At 44.1% G+C, this 23227-nt stretch overlaps 1 protein-coding gene across 1 annotated transcript in view; it reads left to right on the forward strand.

The window, feature by feature from the left end:
* Nucleotides 1-441: 441 nt before the first annotated feature.
* LPGAT1 (lysophosphatidylglycerol acyltransferase 1) overlaps nucleotides 442-23227 on the forward strand; it is a 118618-nt gene continuing 95832 nt past the window's right edge. The window contains exons 1-2 of the mRNA XM_015427623.1: nucleotides 442-473; nucleotides 1636-1903. Of these exons, the coding sequence (XP_015283109.1) occupies nucleotides 1666-1903 (238 nt within the window). The 5' untranslated portion in view covers nucleotides 442-473; nucleotides 1636-1665. The remainder of the gene's footprint in view (nucleotides 474-1635; nucleotides 1904-23227) is intronic.

Genomic DNA, 23227 nt, shown 5'->3' on the forward strand with positions numbered 1-23227 from the left:
CCGTGAGGGGGGTGGGGCACCCCCCCGCCGCGGGGTGGCGGCGCTTCTAGAGTCCAGCCTCTTCTCCCGGGGGGGGAGGGGGGGGGAGAGAGGAAGGCGCGCTAGGCCCTGAAAAGCCGCCTCTCGAGGAGGCAGCGGCGGATTTAGCCACCCAGCGGAGCGAATCGTCCTGCTTGTGCTTCCCCTGCCGTGGATGCCGCTTCTGGCTCAGTCACTCCGGGCCCGTCTTTCTCCCCGCAGGGAGCGGCAGAGGAAATAGGGAGCCGCCGAGCGCTCCGAGCCCGTTACGTTGGGGCCAGGCCAGCCACCTTCGTGTCCATGAGCCCGCCGCCCTCCCGTCAGAGCCGCCGCCGCTGCTGCTACTGCCGCCGCCGTCTCCTTCGCCAGCAGCCGCCGACCCGGGCGCACGCCTCCGCCGCCGCCGGGCCCACTTCCCCCGGCCCTGCCTCCTCCTTTCCTCTGCGCAGCAGAAGGTGAGTGAAGCAGCCCCGTTGGCTGGACTCAGCCTTGTGATTCGTCAGTATCCCTCTCATCTACAGACCGCTGGTGTTTCCTCTCTTAACATCCCTCTTCCCTTTTCTCTTTAGGCTCCCCTTCCCTTTTTTTGCAACCTATTTCCAGACAATAATCCTTCTATACATTTCTCTCCCCACCCGTTTCTCTCTATTTTGTCCCGCTGTCACCTAGTATGGTTTTATTATTTCATGCATAATTTGTAGTCTAGATAAGCAGCTGTAGTTCTTAAAGATATTCTGTTAATCTATGTTGGCCACCTCCCCTTGATTGCAAAAATGTTTGTTCTTGTTTTAGAACTATAGAAGAGTTAAATATCTCTCAGCTGTTGGAGTGTGACCTCTGACAAATCACTCAATCCTTTGTGGGGGGAAAGCAAGGGGAGTTCTGTTCCTCAAACAGACCTGTCCTTTGGTCACATTCCAACGTACTCTAACCAAAGGGAATGTGTTTCCCTGCTATCGGTTTACAAGACTGAGTAATGATCTACTGAACTTATAGTCTATGCACTTATATATTGTCAGTAAAGAAAAAACAACAAAAAACTCAAACTTGTGGTGAAGGGTTTTGTGAGATTTCCTTTTAAGTTGCATAACCATATAGGCAGTTAAAATAGTAATTCTCATTGGTAACTTTTGGTGTATTTTGGAGGGGTTGCTTTTAAAGTAAGGTTGGTTGTATTCTTTTTGGCAGTTTAGGATGAAAGGTTAAGACATCTATTTCAACTGAAGATGGGAAAGATAGATGTAACTATCTTAATTGAGGATTTGGGGATCAGGATGTGACTCAATTGTGGCTCAGTGGTAGAGTGCATACTTTGCATGACAGTCTCCAGTATTTCCAGCTAAAGGATCTCAGGCAGCTGGGAGGGATACCTCTCTACTTTGGAGATCTGCTGCTAGTCAGGGTTGACTATATTGAGCTGAACGGTCTTATGATCTAACTTGGTATAAAGCAACTTTATATGACTATATTCATGTATGAAGGGCATATGTGTGAAAACAGGCCAGTCTTCTGCAGTGTTGACTGGACATTTGCAAGGTGTTTAAAGCCTGTGAGTTGTTAGTAAGAAGACAGCCATGTTCTTTGTGTTGAATAATTTTTCTCTTTCTTACCCTGTAGGAAAAGACTGCAGACCCCAGTGTGAAGAGAATGGCTGTGACTTTAGAACAGGCCCAAAGGGCGGGCTATATGTTTCTGAAAGCACTCTTAAGATTTGGCTTCATGGTTGCTAATAACCTTGTTGCTATTCCGTCCTACGTTCTATATTTAATAGTACTGCAACCTCTCCGATTGTTGGATAGTAAACGGTTCTGGTATATTGAAGGAGTATTATTTAAATGGCTTTTGGCTATGGTGGCATCATGGGGCTGGTGGGCAGGATATTCAGGTAAGAGCGATTTATTTGAAATTTACTTGAAATTAAACATACATGTATACAGGAATGAAGCCTGCAGGCTGAAACACTGTTATGAATGATGGATGGCTTTTCAGATGCTTTCATGTGTGTTCCTCTAGAGAAATGTACAATGTATGTATAGATAAACAGCTTAGTCTGCAATCCTGTAAACATTTATTTTTCTTTTATTTAAAATATTCATACTCTCCCTTTCCATCAAAAAGCGTTTAAGGTGGCTCACCAAATCAGTTCAAAAAAAATGAAAGCACAAGGTAGCCAATAATAAACCAGCAATTTAAATGATGACCAGCTAAAAATACTCAAATACAAGGCGATATAAGTGTTCCTTATGTGACGTGTGCCCCTTCTCTTTCAAATTCACGCTTATAATTGTTTTTGTTTACTGCTTAAAAGGAAGGGGAAGGTGGGCTTCTCATGGTAAAAAACTGCATAGGGTTTATATGACTAAGGCCGGGGTGTTGTAGAATCTATTAAAGCTCTTTCAGAACTGCACTGAAATTAAAGCATGTTAAAACCATTGGTTGCTTTATTATTGAATTTGGTGGCTTTAAAATGTCAAGGTGTGATTGTCCTTGATCATCTTTGCTGAAGAATTGTGAAGCCGTGAATATGTTTTTCATTCTTCTTGTTAGATGTGAAGCAACTCTTGAGATGTGAATATGATCATGCTTTTAGGAAGCGTTGGGTGCCTGTGCCCAAGTATTCCTTGTTTAAAGCTAACAAAATGCCCATAGTTACAGTAGGTCGGCCATGGAGAGAGTCCCCTATATTGTAAGGCACAATAAGTTTAAAATCTATTGGGCTTCACATAACGCTCCTCTGAATCGATGCCAGTTTCATCCATCTGAGGGGTATGTGCTGTTGACATGTTTTGCTCCTACCATTACAGTTCGATTTTAACTTCTGTGTGAAACCTTTCATTTATATGGGAGAGGTGAGAAACATATATTCAGAAATACTTTTGGAAAGGAGGCTGAGGTTGTTTTTTTTACTGCTGCCCTTCTCAACATGCCATCCTAAGAGGAGTTCTACCCTATTAAGTACATTGACTTCAAGGGTGTAAGTCGTCTTAGGATAGCCCCTCAGGCAGGTCGCCAACTTCAGCCCTTCTACAATAGCTTTGAAAGCTGTTGACAGCAGTTTGCTCCTGTCTGTATTTTATCTCTGGTAACATCTGAATGCCAAGCATGTCTTCCCTCTCTCTCTGCTATCCAGTCTTCTGCCCGTCCCTAGGCAATAGCCCTTGAGCTAAGAATTGAAGGACAAAAGCACTTCAGCTTGCACCTCTGGGTATGCTTACCTGTGAGCAAAGCAGCAGAGAACAAACTCAACAAGATGTTATTCAATTGCTGCTAGCCACCTAGCTAGCAGAATATGTCCCAGTTTTCCCTCATCATCCTGTGCTGTGGATCTGGTTGTCCACATCTAGTTCAACAGAATTTAACACTTCCATGGAGGTAATTGGGATGTACTGGTTTGACTGCACAATTTGTTTTTTCTGGCATCTTTTACTTCTTAATAATAGCTGACTATGACATAACTTGTGTAAAGTTGTCATGGTCCCTATTACTTCCCCTTGGCTGTTTTTTGTGGCATAAGTGAAATATGCCATCAGATCTTTATATGCTTACACATTTTTTCTATTTTTGACAATGGTGTTGTTTCTATAGAAAATATTCCACTTAAAATTCCTATTATTTCTTGAGAGCCAGTTTGGTGTAGTGGTTAAGTGCGCGGACTCTAATCTGGGAGAACCAGGTTTGATTCCACACTCCTCCACTTGCACCTGGCTGGATGACCTTGGGCAAGCCATAACTCTGGCACAGCTGTTCTTGAAAAAGAGCAGTTTCTGTCAAGAGTTCTCTCAGCCCCCCCTACCTCACAGGGTGTCTGTTGTGGGGAGGGGAAGGGGAAGGAGTTTGTAAGCCGCTCTGAGACACCTTTGGGTAGTGAAGGATGGGGTATAAATCCAATCTCCTCTTTTTCTTCTGCTATTTTGTCAAGGATTCATCTATAGATCTTAGGCATGGTGGGGGGGACTGTGCCACTAAACTGTAATAGAATGTAAAAGCCTAAGTGTGTTTACAAGGAAATAAGTTTTCAGTGGTGTCTCCTTTCTAGTCTTTGTGCTTTGAGTTTCAGCCTGTCTTGGTACTGGCCTAGAATCAAGGTAGAATTATTTATCAGCACAGTGGACTAAGAGCTGATGGCCTTCAAATAATGTGGTGGTGACCCCTTGCTGTATGCCCTGCTGAGATGAAGCCTTGTTTACTATATATATTGTAGGATGTAATTTTAGATTTTTTCCAGGTTCTTTGATATTTCACACAAAGCTTACACTGATCAGTTAAGTGAATTTAGATTACCGAATATGTTCAGTTTCTTTGCTCCATCCTGTCTAATATTCATGCATGTCACAAATAGTTCAAGAATTGGTCACTTGTGTGTTAAGCCATCATGCATGAGAAACACCCCTAGGCTTGAAAGTACCACAGTGCTTGAGAAATGCTCTCCCAGTTGCAGTTTAGCTTTTTTGAACACTGTTGTTTGTGTTCAGGCTGTAATAGTTTTAAAGAAGTTTATGCAAAAGCAGCAGCAGGCTTTCAGTTGAAGCCTTCACACACCGGTGAAATATATTCTAGCAAAAATACAAGGATTTATGCTGTACTCTTATGTTAGGTATATGAAGTTTACTGCTATAATTGTGAGGTTAATGATCCTGTTTTTATTGCCTTGGGGAGCCAGTGTACTAATAAAAATGCTAGTTAAAATTCAAGCAAGTTCTATCACAATGTGGTTGTGAGTAGTGCTGAAAATCTGAATTATTTTACAGGCCATTTCTTGTTGACTGCAGTGTGGTTTTTCTGTGTGTTTGAAAACCGTTCTGTATGCATAGTCTGTCTTTAAAACTGTGACAGACTGAAACTGTTGCACTGAGGAGATCTGAGTTTTTGTTTTATAACATCAGAATGATTTGTGATACATATTTGGATTAGTTTCTCTAACAGTAGAATTTAACACCAGTAGTGTCAATAAGGTGATGTTATCCCCTGGTTTATAGTGTGCATAAAAATGTGTTGAGTGTAGGATTTGTTTAGCAACCCCGTTACATTTCTCTTCTGTAATTTTCCTATAAAGAAAGTGAAGTGCATTTTTCCTCCTTCATTTTCTCGAGTAACTTTTATTTAGAATGCATGTATTAGGCGACTTTAGATACGTTGTGTTTCATAGAGGGAATAATTGTCAGCCTTTATTTGGTGAAGATTAAATACTCCAGAAAGTCAAACAGATCATGTTTCTTGCATTATTTAGGAATGGGTCCTAAAGTATAATATCAGCTCCTTTCCTTTGCATCTGTATCATATGGTTTACAGCTGTGGCATCTACTAGCGATGACAGGAGCCTTTGCTTAATGCTGCAGGTGTCAACATTTATTTAGTCATGTGCTAAAATAGGAATTAAGGCTGTAATGACAAATTCAAGATGACTGTTTCCTCACTTCAGTTTTCCATCCATGATGAGAGAGAAATTTCACCACATCTGTATATTTGAAACATTCCCATCCTAACTTTGTGTTTCAAGCCTCCTAAGCAGCTTACAGCCATTTAAAATAAACAGTAAAACTGACATGATACAAAAGTTAAAATATTTAATCAGTTAAAACACAAGCAACGGAATTATCCCCCAAATAAATCATTTTGGCTTGGTGCCTAGACAACAGTAAAGTTTGTGCCTTGCTAACATTTTAGGGGAAGGTGTTCTAATAAGGTACTACCCCAGAAAAAGGTTCTGTTTTCAGTTGTCAGCTGCCTGATATTTGAAGGCAAGGGGACATGGAGCATTGTCTCCAAAAGCAGTTCGTAATGTGCAGTCAGATGCATACGGGAAAAGCAATCGTTCAAATACACTGATCCCAAGCTGTTTACAGCTTTATAGGTCAAAACCAGATCTAATGTTCAACAAATAGAAATTCACTGGCAATCACAAAACTCTACCAAAGCATATTCAGACCTGTTAGTCATGGTAAACAATTTTCAGTATTCTGAAGTAGCTGTAGTTTCCAAATACTCTTCAAAGGCAGCCTGAAGTGCTTTATTCTGAAAGATACCAAAGCACCAAGTAGGATAACTATGGCAATGATGTTTTTATCCAGAAGGGGGCCACAGCTGGCAAACTATGCTACTTCATGTAGATGCCACCTAAAGGCCAAAATAAGGGTTGGATCTATTAGTACTCCCATGTTTTTGGGGACACTGCAGCCCTGTCCAAATTTGATACTATCTCTATGGTGAGCTGAACTATGCATTTTCAGCACCCTCCGTCATGTATGAATTAAACTTCAGTTTATTAGTCTGTTAAATATATTAGGACAAGTGATGTATGGAGAGATTTTATGCAGATAAATTAATTTTATATCCGTGTTTTTATCTATTTTTATTCTGTTTCTAAACGGTCTGTGAGCTGTAATAATGACCGACTGAATTCATTAACCTATAAACATCTGTTTAGCATTTTTGCCATTTTTAAATGAAAAGGAGTAGAAGGTACCCCGGTATACTCCTAATCTCTTTGATATCTTGTTATGGTTTCATTTAGATGCAAAATAGCATGGCATAACAGACAAAATAGAGACCTATAGCATAAATGCTTAGATTGGATTACGGCAGTGCTCTCAAAATGGGACTGCCCTTGAAGACTGTGCAGAAGCTACTGTTGGTATAGAGTGCTGCTGTCAGAATGTTGACTGGAGTGGGTTGTAGAAGCCATATCAGTCCAGTCTTTTTCTATCTACATTGGTTCTCAATTTGCTTTTGGGTTCAGTTCAGAGTTTAAAGCTCCATATGGCTTTGGACCAGAGTATCTGAAGGGCAGGCTTCTCCCGTATGAACCAATCTATCCACTCTTCAGGGGCTAAATGGGTGGCAACCTGAAAAACAACCTTCTTGGTTGTGGTGCCAACATTTTGAAACTTCCCCCTCAGGAAGATTCATCTGTTTCTCTCTATTGTTGTCTTCCACCAGTGGGTGGAGACTTTAGTTTGGCATACCCTCAATAACTGTTATTGGCCCTCACGCTAGTCGTGGTGTTATATGTGTTTGCATGTTTATACTTTTATTTAATTATTCAAATATGTTGTATGTACTCTATTTTAAATGCTGCTTTAGTACTTTAATGTTGAACTATTTTAATGTTTTGATGTTCGCTACCTCGGGGACCCTTTTTGGGTAGAAAGGTGACACAGAAATGTCTTAAAATTAAAATGCCACAGTGCAGAAATGAAGTCCACAGCCTGCATTCTGAAACCTGCCCAGTAAGAAGAAAAATAACCAGTGGGGTAGGGTATCCTGCTTTCAACCTGGGCATGCAATCAAGGGCATCAAAAGCTGCTGAGAGATCCAGGAGAATCAACAGGGTTTAATGCATGCTGCCTGTTTCCTGGTCCAGGTTGTCAAGGCAGGCAGTTTCCATGCTGAACCTGGAACAGAAGCCATACTAAACTGGATCCACTGCTGGGTGGATAGCACTAATGGGTACTACAGTGGAAGTACCTATAGAAAATGTTGAATTTTGGAGTGGCCTAGGGCTAGTGGTGTTTGAAAACTATAATACAGTTTAGGCTTTTATTCCTTGTTTCTGAGACTTAGTCATTTTTTAAAAACTTACTGGTCATGTGTGGCAGAAACCTTTTTAATGTGTAGAATTATTTGATTCTCAGAATTCTTAAGAAACCACTTACATAGCACAACAAGTGCAAATGCTGGGGGAGACTTAAAAGGAACTTATCATCATTATGCTGGAGATAGGGCTCAGGAGCTAAATGAGGTAGGTGGTTTGTGTGTACATGCAGAGTTTTCTGCTTTTCTAACTGTGGTACTTTCACTTCCTAGTCTGTCTAGTCTAGTTTGCTTGGTTTCTGATATATTTTTGTGTATGGGAGATGACACAGTTGGAAAAAGTATAAATAATGTGTGGCTTTTCTTTCTATCTCTTGGAAGAGTTCATAATATAAAGCAGACACTGCTATTACGATGTTCCATTCAAAATATGACAGCATATAAATCTGTGCCAACTTTCAGCTTTTTGACCTGCAGTTAAAGGTGAACTGGGCTAGCTGGAAAGGAGAAGTGTAAGGAGGAGGATTTATTGTGTATTTATTTACTCTAAAGCTGGCTGTAGCCAGCTTTCCTTATTTTTTTAAAGTATTTAAAATTGGGATATGGAAATAGCTATAATGCACTACAATTTTCAGAGTACTTGTATCTAGAGCAGTGGTTCTCAACCTTCCTAATGCCACAACCCTTTAATACAGTTCCTCATGTTGTGGTGACCCCCAACCATAAAATTACCTCTTGAGTACAAAGACAGGGAGAAATGTTAACAAATACTTGAATGGCAGAGCTGAAATGCCATCAAAGCCGGGAGGTGTCTTTTGTGACATTTCACAGCTTGTTGTAGAATTGGAGCCCCCTCCAAAGTGGTGGGCGCTGCTCTTTTTTTTTTTTTTGCCTGAGGTCCGAAGGTGCACAGTGTGTCTCTTGCAACCCATCCCAGGCGGAAGTTGGGTTCTGGCAGTGCGGGGGGGAGACCCCTGGGGACTGGTATGAATGCCCCTCTGACTTAAACCCCATCCCCACCAAGTGGGGTCCTTTGCTTGGGCTGCAATAAATTCTTCACCCAAATTGCGGACCAGGGGGGCAGGGCAGGATCGGGACCCCCGGTTTACCACAGGGCACCCCCACCGTACCCAATGCTGACAGCACTGGCCTAATACGTGTACAACTCAGATTTGCTTTCGAAGACCCCGTCCCCGTCCTAGGCATGCTCCTGCCGGGCAGCACGGCCCCTCAACCTGCCTCGATCCAGCTGCCCGGTGGAGCAAGAATCCCCGGTACAATCCCGAGTCAGCAGGCTTCATCGGGATTCGGGTTGCTCGTGACCTTCCATTGGCTTCCTTTCTTTCACCCCACCAAAACCCACAAACCCTACTTTCGTGCAAATGAAAAAGAATTTGCCAAAAGGAAATGAGCCCAATGGATCTCAAGCGAAGAAGGGCAGATTGCGGCAGCAGTGGCGGCTGCCACATCCCCAGATTGGGGGAGAGACGGGTCCCTGGTGTCTCCCCAGCAGGGCTGGAGGAGGAGGAGGGGCGTGCGGAGGTGCCCCCTCTGCGCCAGCCGGGGAAGTGCTGACATTGGCTTGGCTGGGCCCGGGCGGAGGGGGAGCAGGAGCGGGGCGAGCCGGGCCGGAAGCCCCTGGATGGTTGGAGCCGGCCTGCCAGTCCGCTCACCTGCCCTCTCCAGCCGGCCGCCCAGAAGCAGAAGGAGCGACGGGTGGGCGCCGGCTGAGTGTGTGTCCCAAGAACGGCCGCCTCCCCGCACCGGCATCACCCAGCATGGGAAGCGCCCGTGGTTCTTCAGTGGAGGAGGAGGAGGAGGAGACCATCCTAAGACCATCAAAAATTTGTGTTTTCCGATGGTCTTAGGCGACCCCTGTGAAAGGGTCATTCGACCCCCAAAGGGGTCGCGACCCACAGGTTGAGAACCGCTGATCTAGATTTATTTATTTATTTATCATTACATTTCTACCCCGCCCTCCCCGCAAGCGGGCTCAGGGCGGCTTACAATAGGGCAACATAAACAGGATAAAAACAGAATAAAATATCACATCACAAGTAAAGTGCTCAATAGTGTCAATCTATTGTTTTTTTATTGTTGCTCAATGAACTGTTTGAGGATTTTTGCTTGTTAGTGCAGGGTTGACAAATCCCAGGCACCAGGACACCATAACGCCTTAAAATTTCACTGGTTTTATTTTAGTATCTCTCAATGGCTATTAAAATTCACATTAAAATATGTTTCATTGTGTGGCATAAAGATACATAAGTATGAAGTTCTTGTCATTGCTTGTTTATATGTGAATTTTACACCAGCCAATGTTGGTGAATAAAATAATTTCTTAACCAGTTACTTTCTATACTGCCACCAATATTCAATTAAATGGAGCTTTTAAAGCAGTAATGGAATTATCAGAAATATGGGAGAAGTTAGGCTAGGGTTAGGGGTTAGCCATGACAACAAGGGCTATCCCTGTATTTACTTGTATGCAACACTTTTGTCATACTTTTAAATAAAATTCTGAGAAATTGTGAAGAGGTTAGGATTAGATTTTGTGATACAATGATTAGAAAATAGTGATATATGAAACTCTGAACACTGAAAAAATGAGTTCGGTTCCTAAATTGTGAGGCTGGCTCCTAGAGCCAAGGAAAATTTTTAAAAGGCCTGCGTTAAAGTTAACATTTTACAATAATACTCGCATGACAGTTATAATTCTCAGTTGACAAAGTGGCTTGGATGGTTGTTTGGAGGAGCAGACCAGTGGTTCTTAAACTTTAATCCGCTTCTGTTTGCCAGACATAAAACAGCATGTCAGATAAATGTGTTTGAGACCCTTGTGCATGATGTCTGGCAGTGAACTCCTTCATGTTAGGTTTGATTCCTGGTTACTTTGAGTCCCAGGGAAGAAATTAAGGAATGTGTCCTGATCTCGGAAGCTAAGCAAGGTCAGCCCTGGCTAGTATTTGGATGAGAGACCTCCAACGAATACCAAGGTCATGACGCAGAGGCAGAAAATAGCAACACCCCATGGGGGTCTCCATAAATCAGGTGGGACTTGATGGCACTTTCCACCACCTTCTTATTCTCAGATTGAGGTCAGCAGTATCCTCTTTTCTCTTATGTCAAAAGCCACTGTGGGTGGGAAAGAGGGCTGCCCAAAATTCTGTATGCCTTCCTTTTCCCTCTCCCCCTAAGTCTGAATGTCCTTTTAAGATTTGTTGTTCACCCCCTGAGGAGGGCAAATGGTCCACCCTAAGAATTGCTTGACTAGAAGAAGTGGTACTGTCTGTTTGTAAGTTTCAGTGGTAACTTTGAAAACTGTTCCAACAGTTTTAGAGATGCAGTCTATAAACCTGGTATCAGAGTGTCTAGATTTCTAATTTTTCTGTTATTCTTTATTTTATATTATAGATTATTTATTATGTTAAATCTGGGGCTTGGGTGCACAGAGGTGGGATCAACAGTGCTTAGACTTAAAAGTCATGCATCATTATTATTAGCAGATGGACAGGACATAACCCTATCTAAAATACTAGAATTTGGAGTTCACCTCCTTTTTCAGGCTTTATGTTGCCCACTGCTTACCAGTTGGGGCTTTTGACCTGCCTGTGTTTCAACTTCCCTGCTCTTTCTGATCAGCTATGCTGTGGATTTGGCTACCTAGTCATAGACCATTAAAAGTGCTTTCATTCTCTTGCTTTGGGCCACAGTTGGACCTCTGTTGTTTCCAGATACTGGCTGGGAGTCAGTCAAATCAAATGTCTCTCTTTTCCTGTTGTCTTCCTTGCATGCTCCTTCCGTCTCATGAGCCAGCTTTGCTTCAGATAGCCTGTAACACTAAATTTGTTAATTTTAGTACACTGAAGGCAGAGCTGTGGTAATTATTAGCTGCTGGGGGAAAGTTGTGGACTTCAGTGGATTGTTAAGGCAAGTGTTTCAGGAACGTAGCTTTATTTATACCATGAACTCAGTATGTAGGTTGAGATATTGGCCAAATAGTGTCAAATAATGGATAACATTTAAAGCTTTATATAGGGGTGTCGAACTTACTTGTTATGAGGGCCGGATTTGACATAAACTGGACTTTATCAGGCCGGGCCGTGTGTCAGAAAATGTAATGCCAGGTAGCAGAGATAGAACCTTTATAAAGGACAGAGACAAACACAATTAAAGATATTATAGCAGCTGTTCCATTGGAGCCCCACATTAAGAGGGTGTGTGTGTTAAAACTAATATTTTTCTGCAAAACTGAAGTTCCTTGGGTTTATTGAACTCTATATTTTAACCCTGGCTGGTCGCAAACCTTCCCTTCCACGCCCTTAAAACGTGCATGCCTAAATTGAAAAGATGGGGAAGCAGTGGGATTTTGCAAAGTAATCTTTAAAATAAAAAAGAAGCACAAGGATCACAGCAGAAGGACCCCTGCCCCCAGCTCCAACCAGTGAGGAGGACTACGGAGGCCAGGAGTGGTGGCTGGGAAGTTTGGCTGTCCCACCCTCTGCTTCCTGCTCTCAAAGGCAGCTCCGCCCTGTGCTCTCTGCTCAGAACAGTGAGAATGGGCAGAGGAGGGGGGAGAGAAGAGAGCCCCACTCCCGGGCCGGATTAAAAGCCTGGGTGGGTCGTTTCCAACCCATAGACTGTAGGTTTGAAGCCCCTGCTTTACTATATTAGAGCAGTAACATGACTAAACACCAAGGCGCACGGAACGCTGTTACCTTCCCACCGAAGTGGTACCTATTTATCTACTTGCAATTTCTTGCTTTCGAACTGCTAGGTTGGCAGGAGCTGGAACTAGAGACAGGAGCTCACCCTGTCTTGCGGCACCTGGGTCTTGAACCGCTGAACTACTGACCTTCCACAGCCTGCAGTTCAGCGTCTTAATTACTTGAGCCACCGCAGCTCTATTAGAGCAGTAACTAACTACAAAAACTTACATATTCCCATGAGCTAATATGGAATTTGAAATAATTTGGTAATTTGAAAAAAAATAACATGAGCTATTCAGTATAAATGCATATGAAGTTATTATAAAAATATACAACTGAACAATATTTAGCTTTAATGCTAGTTGCAGATTATCTTAATTGTAATCCATAAGAGGATGTTAAATGTGTATTGTGTACACCCTGTGTTTACCTTCTTCTTTGGACTTGGGTGCTTGACACAGTTGCTCCTAGGTGTCCTCTGAGAAGTTGAGGATAATGAAGCAAGTAGGCAGATGACTCAGTCAAGAGCAGATAAGTCTTCTGACAACTGGTTACAGTCCGTATTTGTGCTGACTATGTGGCAGTGATGGTGACGAAAAATGTTTATTTCTCTGCCACCATTGTATCTGTGCAAATCTGTCCATGTGAGCTCTTCCATTTTTCCCATAGGGCTGCTTCACATCTTGCCCTTATGATACTAACTGGGGTAGGTCTGTAACTTGCTGTAATGTGTTTGGTGGGTGTTTTGAAGACAAAACATTCATAATTTGGAAACCACTTTTCAACAATTGCATGCAACAATGGATTTGCAGCTCTGTTGATTTGCAGTTGCCTAGATGAACTTCAGTTATTGCAGCCTTAAGATGTAGACATATTGTCTGGACGTGCATGATTTATCATTCGGATTCGCAACCATTGTTAATGTTGGCTTTCAACAGCAAGTCAGGAGGCCTCAGCCAACTGGTTTCTTTTCTTTTTTAAATAATTTTTTATTAGATTTTCGCACATGCACAGCCAGCTGGTTTTATGTGGTTGCTACTCCTTTTGAGCAAGGGAAACCTTTACCTTTACAAACTTTTACTTCTTTAAGGGAGCAGAAAATTCCCTCTGTTTTGAAGATGCATTTTTGGGACCCAGATGACTTAAACAACTAATGATTGGTGATAAATATCCACTTCTTGGGAAAGGTGAAAAAGTGAGTGGTAACTGCTCAGCTTTAGGGATTGGATCTAGACTAAATTTTCTGCTAAGGGAATGGGTGGAGTCATTGCTACCAATTCCCTCTTTCTTCTGCAGATACCCAATTTAGCCTAATCTCCTGACAGGAGAAAACTTTTCCTTTCTGCCCAAATCTTTGAATGAGGGGTGTTTTTTCCCTCCTCCTCCTGCTATTGAATTGTGGTTCTATTGCTTTTAGAGGTAGCTACCTGAGTGTGGAAGACAGGAGGGCCTGGCGTGATGTGGTCCATGGGGTCACGGAGAGTCGGACTCGACTGTGCGACTGAACAACAACAACACCTGAATGTATTGAATTTAATTTTATCGCCCTTTCAATTTTTTATTTTTTATTGATTTTTTAAAAAATTATTGGTGGAAATTGTGGCATATACTCCACAACTCTTAACCTGTAAATGTATTAAATAATAATTCATAGAATTTAGTTTTGATTGAGGTACCCACTATTCTGTATGAATGAGAACACCAGAATTTTTAAAATGGTATTTGGGTGTTCATTGAGTCATGTAAATGATTAATTACTGAGGAGGGCTGCCTGGCCAGGGATGGAAGTGAACGCAGGCTGAGCGAGCTCCCGCCTCGACCCTCCTAAAATCGACTATAAATCGGACTATCCACCTGAAAATCGTGCTACAAAGGGATGGGAGGAGCATCTAAAGGGAAATCGAAAAGACATCAGTTACAAGAGGCCTCAGTGAAGTCTTACTTTACAAGAACAGCGGCAACTAAAACTGCAGAGTTACCAGAACAAAGGGAGCCCAGCATGGCGACTGGCAACTCAATGCCAGCTTCAAGAGCTACGGACGAAGACGCTCCAATTACAAGGAAAGATCTTGTGTAGATGAAAGACGACCTTCTAAAATCCTTTTCAGAGATGGTAATGACTTTGATTCAACCTTTACAGTCCCAGATCACTGAATTACAAAAGGACTTAAGCGTCACTTCTACTCTGGCTGAAAACAATGCTGAACTCACCCTCACTCTCCAAGAGGAGATGAAAACTATCCGAGCCACTGAAAAGCAAACGAATGCCCGGATATCGGCCAGGTTGTAAAAAATATATAAAACTCAATAAAAATGCTATTTTAAAAATGATTAATTACTAGTGATTGGCTATTGACAATAGTTTTAAAGAAATCATTGTTAGACTTAGCTGTAAATTAATTTTCTTTATTGATTTTAGCTTTACAATGGCTGGGAGAGCTACTTAGACACTGTTTAAAATTAACTTTTGGGATGGTATTTGCTCTTCCCTAAATTGTTTCTCTTTTCTTCTGTCCAAAACAAAATGTTGTTCTCTTGCTGACAGGAAGGCTAAACCAGAAGTTACTTGAGGCCTGTGATCAGATCTTACAATGATTTGAATTTTAATTAAAAGCAACCGCTGAGAGCTGCAGTTTAAATTGTAACAGGTCTGTGGGAGGAAGTTTCTAACCTTCCCCCTGGACCGTTTTAGCTGATCGCAAACCCCCCCCCCATTTTTTCTTCTCACATGTGAGAAAACAGCTAAGGGGAAGAATTTTGTTCACAGAAACACCTGATGAGAAAACAGATGCCCCCTTTTCCAGTATCACTACTGTGATTAAATTCACAGCCCCCCCCCCCGACACATGCCTGTATTTCCCTTTTAAAAAGAATCTGGGAGATTGCTCATGGATATCATGGCATCATGTAGTTTGACCTTGGTTATTGTTGTTGCTGTCAAGTCATATCTGACTTGTGGCAACCCTGTAGGGTTTTCAAGGCAAGAGATATTCAGAGGTGCTTTGCCATTGCTTGCCTCTATGTCATGACCCTGGTATTCCTTTGTGGTCCCCCATCTGAGTACTAGCCAGAGCCAATCCTGTTTATATTCTGAGAGCTGACAAGACTGGGCTAGCCTGGCCTATCCAGGTCCTCAAATACTACCCTTTTAGAATTTGATCTTCAGCGTTATTTCTGATCACTCATAGCACTTTTGAAGCCAATGTGGTTTTTGCCATCTCAACACAATTCTGTCTGTGTATCTGTCTCTGTCATGTTCTTTATTCAAGAAACTCTTGACTTCTCAGCATGTGCAACACACGTACCTTTTTCCGTTATGAAGTTCCAAGTTGTGCCTTGGAGGAGCATCCTGCTTCTCCAGTCCAATGAAGTATGTTTTACATGCTCAGAGGTTTGTTTTACTAAAATCCCCCCATGAATAATGGATTCTTGAATATTTGAGAGGAGTATTTTGCTGGTTTTGACTCATTTTTATTCCTCAGGTGAGGTGTATTTTTTGTTTGTTTTATATTCTGTCAGGATGTGTATTTATCCATACTTTCAACTCTTATCAGCCACCCTGAGCCTGCTTTGCAGGGAGGGCGGGGTATACATTTGATAATAAAATAAATAAATAAATCAGTGGTGAGTTCAAAAAATGAAGAAGAAATGGGCTGTTAATGTGCCTTAAAATAAATTCGTGGTGAAAGCAGAGGCAGTTGAACCTTTAGTAAAATGCTGAGAACAAAGTTTGAAAGTGTACCTGAGATAGAAACAGGAAAGTAATGTGGAAAAGGAAATAGACTTGGATAGGTGTTGAGATGAGGGCTGCCAGATGCCTTAGAAGTGAGCTGCTGGACGCAGGCTAGCTTGGATATGAAAGTCAGTTAGGAGAACAATATGATTTCATGCAGGTAAAGATAAAGGTTCCCTTGCTCAAAAGCCAGTCAAATCCGACTCTTGGGTTGCGGTGCTCATCTCCATTTCAAAGCCGAAGAGCCAGCGCTGTCCGAAGACGTTTCCGTGGTCATGTGGCCGGCATGACTAAACACCAAGGTGCACGGAACGCTGTTACCTTCCCACTGGAGTGGTACCTATTTATCTACTTGCAATTTCTTGCTTTCGAACTGCTAGGTGGCAGTTTGTTCATGCAGTTACAGGTTGCTTATACTGAGGAAGATCAGCAGGTCTGCAAGTTCTTATATCCTTATGTGTTTGCCTCTTTAAATTGTGTCTCCTAAGGGTGCATGGAAATATGCTGCATGATGTGAAGCAAGTGTAGCATACATGTGTACTCTTCATAGTACAGAAATATTTGTTTGAGTAGCAGTGTAACATTCTAGAGATACAACTTGTTCAGGTGAGAGCTGGTGTGGTGTAGTGGTTAGAGTGTCAAAGTAGGATGGGAGAAACCTGAGTTCATATCCCCTCTCAGCCATAAAATGAGTGACCTCAGGCCAGTTGTGGGGGGAGAAGGCTTGGCTGACCGGCGAGGCCTTGCAGCCGCCGGCGGGGGGGGGGGGGGGGCGTGAAATTTCGGCGGGCGGGCGAGGCCTTCCCGCCACCGCTGCGGAGGGGGGAAGGGGGAAAGCTCGGCGGGCCGGTGAAGAGAGGGGGAAGCTTGGTGGGCTGAGGTCAGGCCTCGCCATGGGTGCCAGGGATGGGGGGGGGTAGGGGAGAAGGCTCACCTGTGGCTGCTTCCTTCTCCTCCCGCGGAGCGTCTCCTCCCCCCCGCGAGTATTGCGGGTCCCCCTTCTTGTAATATCATAATACCATAATATCAACAATGGTCTGTAGTTCCCTCAGTCTTAATGGTGCAGAGAGAAAGTTCCTGTTCCATAGGCTTTTTGTTTGAGCCCCATGGTTCCTGATGTTGGGGAATGCACTTGAAAGACTTCCTTTGAGCAGGCAAATCATGCAGAGATGAACTCCAAGATGGTAATTGCAGCATGGAGGTGTCCTTGCGTGGGCAGGAAATGCCCCTTCACAATGAAACTGTGAGTGCCTCACTTTCCAATGAAATCACATTTTTATGAATATCATACTGCTACAGAGAAAGGCATGTTTCACAATCAATCCATGCCCTTCTGCATATAACTTAGCATGTCTGTATGTACCCATGGTCTTTGGAGAGTGTTCCTAGGTTTTTTTAAAGCAGGAAGACATAACTGAAGCGCTTCCTTAGCTGAATATTGGTACTCCACTTTAATAGAAGTAGCAAAAAAATATATAGCATAGCTCACAACGCAGTTACTGTACAGTGAGGACTGCTTTGCCACAAGTTGGTATTTCAGCTATCGATTTTGTTTTAAGTGACAGGAACCTGTATCCTGAATTTGCTGGCACTGTAGATTTGCTGGCACTCTCTTCTGGTTTTGTGGATTCTAGTGTAGGGGAGTGATAGTAGAATTCATGGCAATAGAATAAAAGGGCCACCTGGAAAAGACGTCCTCTAATTTAAGTGATTTCAGGATTGTTATAGGCTATACAGTCCAGCTTTATCCTCGGTGTACAGAATATAAAGTTAGGACATTTCTAACAGATGGCCATTCTGCCCTAGGCCATTGTCAAACTAGTCTCACCATTAGTACTGTGGTGTCACAGGCCTCAGCAGCTTCTGTTTCTGCACCACGGGGAATGAGCAAGTTATTCAGCCACTGCCATCATATCAGTTCTCAGAGGTTTTGTCCAGTCTAAAGATCTCCAACCATGTTCCCCTCATTTAGTCTTTTAAAAGATCTTAGCACCGGTTTTGCATCTCTTTCTCACTCCAAATTGCTATAGAGGGGACTAATCTCTCTTATGTGAGATTTCTAGGTAAGTAGGGCTTAACAGTCTCCCCTCCAGACCCGTAGCTCGCACGGGGCCCATGGGGCCCGCCCCCCACGGGTTTTATGGGACCCTTCCCCCAATCCTCTCCTCCCTCCCCGATCGCCGTGGAGCGCTCCAGGCTCCCCGAGTGGGGAGGAGGAACCGGTGAAGCTGGCCAGGACACGTGGGCAGGCGCGGTGGCGGAGGCGAGTTCTTAGGCAGCTCCTGGCGCCGGTACAGGGCCCGGTTGGAGTGAGCCAGCTATTAATTGGCCGCCGCTGCCAAAGAGCTGCCATGCCCAGCAAGCTGCCAGCAAAGAAGGCGTAGCTGATGGACGACTACCTCCAGCACCACCTGGGCGGCCGGCTTGGCGCTGCCCCCCAGCCGCACGGCCAAGACCCTGTGGCGGGTGGCGGATGAGCTGGAGAGCCACGAGATGACGTTCTTCCACTTGGCTTGCAGTCCCGCGGCCTCAGAGCCTAGCGGGGCGGCCGCCCACTTGAGCGTTTGGCGGCGCAGATGGAAGCCGACGGCGGCCTGAACTAGGGCCGGGTGATGGCACTGGTCGTGTTCACCGGCAACCTGGTGGCTGCGCAGGCTGAGTGGGGGCCGCGAGGTCGGCGCCCTGGCCGAGGTGCTGGTCTCCTATCTGGCGGGGCAGCGCGAGTGGCTGGAGGCGCACGGCAGCTGGATAAGAACGGGAAGGGGGAGGAGGCGAGGGGGGCACGCTCCTGCTTCTCCTGCTGCTTCTGCAGCACCGTTTGCCTGCCGCGGTGGCCACAGCCTTCTCCAACCCGACCCCTTTGCAATGGCTGTGCTTCTGTCCAGCTGCGCCCCGGGTGATGTGTGTGTGGCCCGAGCACACTCCAGCCACAGGCCGGGAGTCCCCCGGTACGGCATTATTTTGACTTGGCAACCCTAGGTAAGAACGATGCTTGCGGGCCCCCCTACTTTCCCCAGGGCCTCCCCCCACTAAAAAGGTCCTAGCTACGGGCCTGCTCCCCTCGCCCTGCCCTGTTCCTGGTAACCGAGTACTGAACTGCCTTAATGTGGTTTACAGAGATCAGATTGGCCAAATTTTAAAATGAAAAGAATTTTAACAAGTAAATGAAAAACACACACTACATAGGCAAAAACAACAAACTGAACAAGGGTAAAGGAAATTATAGCAGTGAAGAACAAGTCTTTGCCCTCTTCAGGTGTTTGAAAAGATGGATCCTCCCTCCCCCAGTTTCTCTTCTTCAGTCTAAGCCACTGGTTCCCAAAGTGGGCAATACCACCCCCTCAGGGGTGCTGGAATGATCCGGGTGCAGATCCGCAAACTGTATCTTTTTGTTCACTTCTTGAAGATAGATGTTCGGGGGGGCGCTGAGTAATTTTTTTTCTGAAAAGGGGGCAGTAAGCCAAAAAAGTTTGGGAACCTCTGGCGTACCCAGTTCTTTCAGCCTTTCCTTGTAGGACGTGTTTTCATCACCTGTAACTTTCTTAGTTTTGTTCTCAGAACTCACTCCAGTTTGCCTACATGCTGCTTAATGTGCAGCACTCAGCACTGGGCACAGTATTCTAAATGAGATCTGGATAGAGTGAAACTAATACTTTAGTTGGTTATTATGCTTCTGTTAATGCAGCCTAAAATCACATTAGCTGCTTTTGGCTCATGTTTGACTGAAATCCCAAGTCCCTTTTTATTGCTACTTGTTAAGCCAGGTGTCTCCCATCTTTTATCTGTACATCTGAGTAATTTTACCTAATTGCAGAACTTTGCTTTTTGTATCTGAATTTCATATTGTCAGCATGAAGAACACGTGGCCTGAAACTATAAAGATTATATTGAATTTTATTTCTGTCTTCTGAGGTATTAGCTGTCCCTTCTAGTTTTGTACCCTCTGTAAATTTGATAAGGAATCTCTCCACCCTTTCATCCAGATGATCATGGAGTACTCCATCCAAGCTCTCTCTCTCTAGAGTGACAAAACGCTACTGATGAGCATTCTTAAGAGTATTTTTTCTAACCAGCTGAGAATCCACTTGACTGAACTATCATCTTGCCCACAATTAACCAGTTTGCCCACTTGAAATACCATGGGGAGTGTTTAGCCAATGCTTTGCTGAAATCATAGGTCATAGAGTATGGTCAAATAATCCATGCAATGGAGATGGGGAAAGACAGGGATTTTTTTGCAAACCTGAGGGAAAATAAATTGCTGCCTGCAAGTCCTTGAGGAACCCTTGCTTGTCAAGATATATTATGTTCACAGCAGTCCCATGATCCATTGCTAGTAACTCTGATTTGTTAAAAAGAGAAAGGATTAACTTTACTGGATTGATTGTTTCAAATCTGTGGTGATGTCTATTAATTACTGCATTGTTTTCAAGGTGCTTACAGACTGACCTCTCTATATTTTCCCTGGTATTAAATTCAGACTGATGGGTTTGTAGTTTCCTGGATTTTTGTTTCCTCCTTTTTGAAAGTTAGAACACCATTTGACCATTGCTCATTGTCCATCCAGGAGTTCTCAAAGATTACTCAAGTTCTACGAGTATATCAGGAAGGGTTTTTTTTAGTACTACATGATGCAGTTCAACTGGATTTAAAGATAATCCAGTAGTCTGGCGTTCCCTGACCAAATCCGTCTTGAGCATCAGTTTTTTCCCATCAGATTCAGTTGTACAATGATGCATTTGAGGACTAATAGACATATCCCACATTTCTCCTTGACTAAGGAGCCAAAGCAGCTTTTCATATTGTTCCCCCCTCTTCCACTTAATCCTTATAACAACAACCTTGTGAGGGTAAATTAGTTTTGAGAGATTGTAACTGGCCCTAGGTTACCTGGCAGGCTTCCATGGTTCAGTAAGGGATTTGAACCCGGTTGTCCCATGTCCTAGTCGAACACTGTAACCACTGTGCAAGCGCACTATGATTGTATTAATAGTCCTTCCTGTTTGCACACACTTTTTCTTGTACATTTTAAATTATGTGTTATTTTACTATGTTACCATATAAGCATGTTTTCTAACCCAGCGTTAGGCAGGAAACAAATTCCAGCGGAGTACAAAATAGTTGTATTTTCTCTTTAATGTTTTTATATGATAAAATGTAGTTTTCTTCTAATGTTATGCATTTTGGTGCATGCACATACAAAAAATAAAACAAAATAATGTAAGGTGCATACTGTGGTAGACTAGACAGCTTGTCTACTTAGTGAGCAGTCATGGGCAAGCCATTGTTTCTTGGCCTTAGCTTCCCATCTAAAAAGGAAATAATTATAACTTTAGTTTTAGAGTGCAGTATGTGTGTAATATTGTAAATGCTTCATCCTGAAATCTCAGGATGAGGAAGGATAATAAATGGACGTAAACTGTGAATCAATTGAAGTTTATCTTAAGTAGTTGAGGCCTAATTCATGTATTCATAGTCTGAAACTCTGTATAAATTAGCATTTCAAGTGCTGATTTCAGACTGTTGATTGGCACTGCTACCTATCTTTTTCACCTAGGTTGTATAGAAATAGAAGATCTACAAGAAGGGGGACCCACGATACATGTGGGGGGGGAGAAGGAGTCGCAGGTGAGCCTTCTCCCCTGTCCCCCCCGTCCCTGGCACTCATGGCGAGGCCTGACCTCAGCCCGCCAAGCTTACCCCTCCCCTAGTGGCAGCGGCGCCTTGCTGGCCCGCCAAACTTCCCCCGTCGGTGAGGCTTTGCCGGCCTGCCGAGCTTTTCCCCTTCCCCCGTCAGCAGTGGTGGCAAGGCCTTGCCGGCCCGCTGAAATCCCCCTCCCGGCGGCGGCTTCTCGCTGGCCCGCCAAACTTTCTACTCCCCCCCCGGCTGCATCGGCAAGGCTTTGCTGGCCCGCCAAGCTTTCCCCTTTCCTCCCTCAGCAGCGGCGGTGGTGAGGCCTTGCTGGCCTGCCAGAATTTCTCCCTCCCTCCTCCCCCCGGTGGCGAGTCCTTGTTGGCCCATCAAACTCTCTCCCTTCCCCCGCCCGGCGGCGGCAGCGGCGGCAGTGAGGACTCGCCGGTCGGCCAAGCCTTCTCCCCCCCACCCCTCCCGCTGCTGCCGCTGCCACTGTTCCAAGAGCATTGCCTGTGCATGCGCAGGGGACGCTCTTTTACTTATTGGGGGATTTCAGTTTCCCCTTATAGTTTTTTACAGTTTTTAGATTTTTCTGCACATCTGGGGATCGCCCCAGATATGCAGGAAAATCTCCCTGCCCCCAAGTGCCCCCGATGTGCAGATTTAGATATCCGCACGCAGGGGGCGTCTTCGCTATTAGATATATAGATTGCTTGACTTGTGGACATGGACGTCTTAGTGTTTTTAGTCTCTGCTCACCCTTCCTCTGTTGTAACTTTACCCACTCTTATGAGATTCATGCTTATGCTAATCAGTTGTGCTGGTCAGTTGTGCTTTGGTACCTGGGAAGAAAAGAAACAGAAGGCTGGGAAAGAAGGGAATCCACATGACAGTGTATTTTCGCTCTTTGTTACCGTGGTAGAATCAAGAGACAGCTCAGGTTGGTAGAGCAGAGGTGGGAAATGTTGCCCAAACCAGTTAGCTTCTTCCCTTGCCATGTCTGTCTCTTTCCTCCAGGGTCAGCTGCAGGTTAAGAGCACAAGAAGCACCTTGCTGATTGGACCAAGGGACCATATAGTCCAGCACTCTTTTTGCAGCAGATGCTGGCAAGAAACTTACAAGCCCTTCACTGGTGTTTGCCAGAGTTTCTGTTGTGGTTAATATAAATTGATGTAAGGCCATCTATGCCAGAGTTTTATGGGGCCCTAATTCCCTACTGTCTGTCTAAAGATCCCATTTCCATAATTCCAATCTGCTATTGATACATCATCCTGTCTGTCCCCAAGTTGGAAGGAGAAAGGAATTTCCTGTTTTGGCCAATCCCCCTTACTTTCAGGTGTTCTCTCTCCCTCCACAACCACATCTTCACTTCTGGCTGCTCTGCATACCCCTCTAGATCATTCCCTGTTTTTCTCCAAAGGGTAGGCTACCCCATCTAGCTCTAGTCATCATTGAAGAAGGCATTGGTATGTGATTGGTGTGAGTGGATCTGCCCTTTAGAAACAAATGGAATGTGTGGATAGACAATGTCAATCTCAGGAAGGTATGTGGAGATGTATCCAGCACCTTGAGACTCCGAGTTCAGCAAGTGTTATATGCACA

The sequence above is a fragment of the Gekko japonicus genome, unplaced genomic scaffold (assembly GCF_001447785.1).
Source record: "Gekko japonicus isolate JY-2015 unplaced genomic scaffold, Gekko_japonicus_V1.1 scaffold45, whole genome shotgun sequence".
Lineage (NCBI taxonomy): Eukaryota > Metazoa > Chordata > Lepidosauria > Squamata > Gekkonidae > Gekko > Gekko japonicus.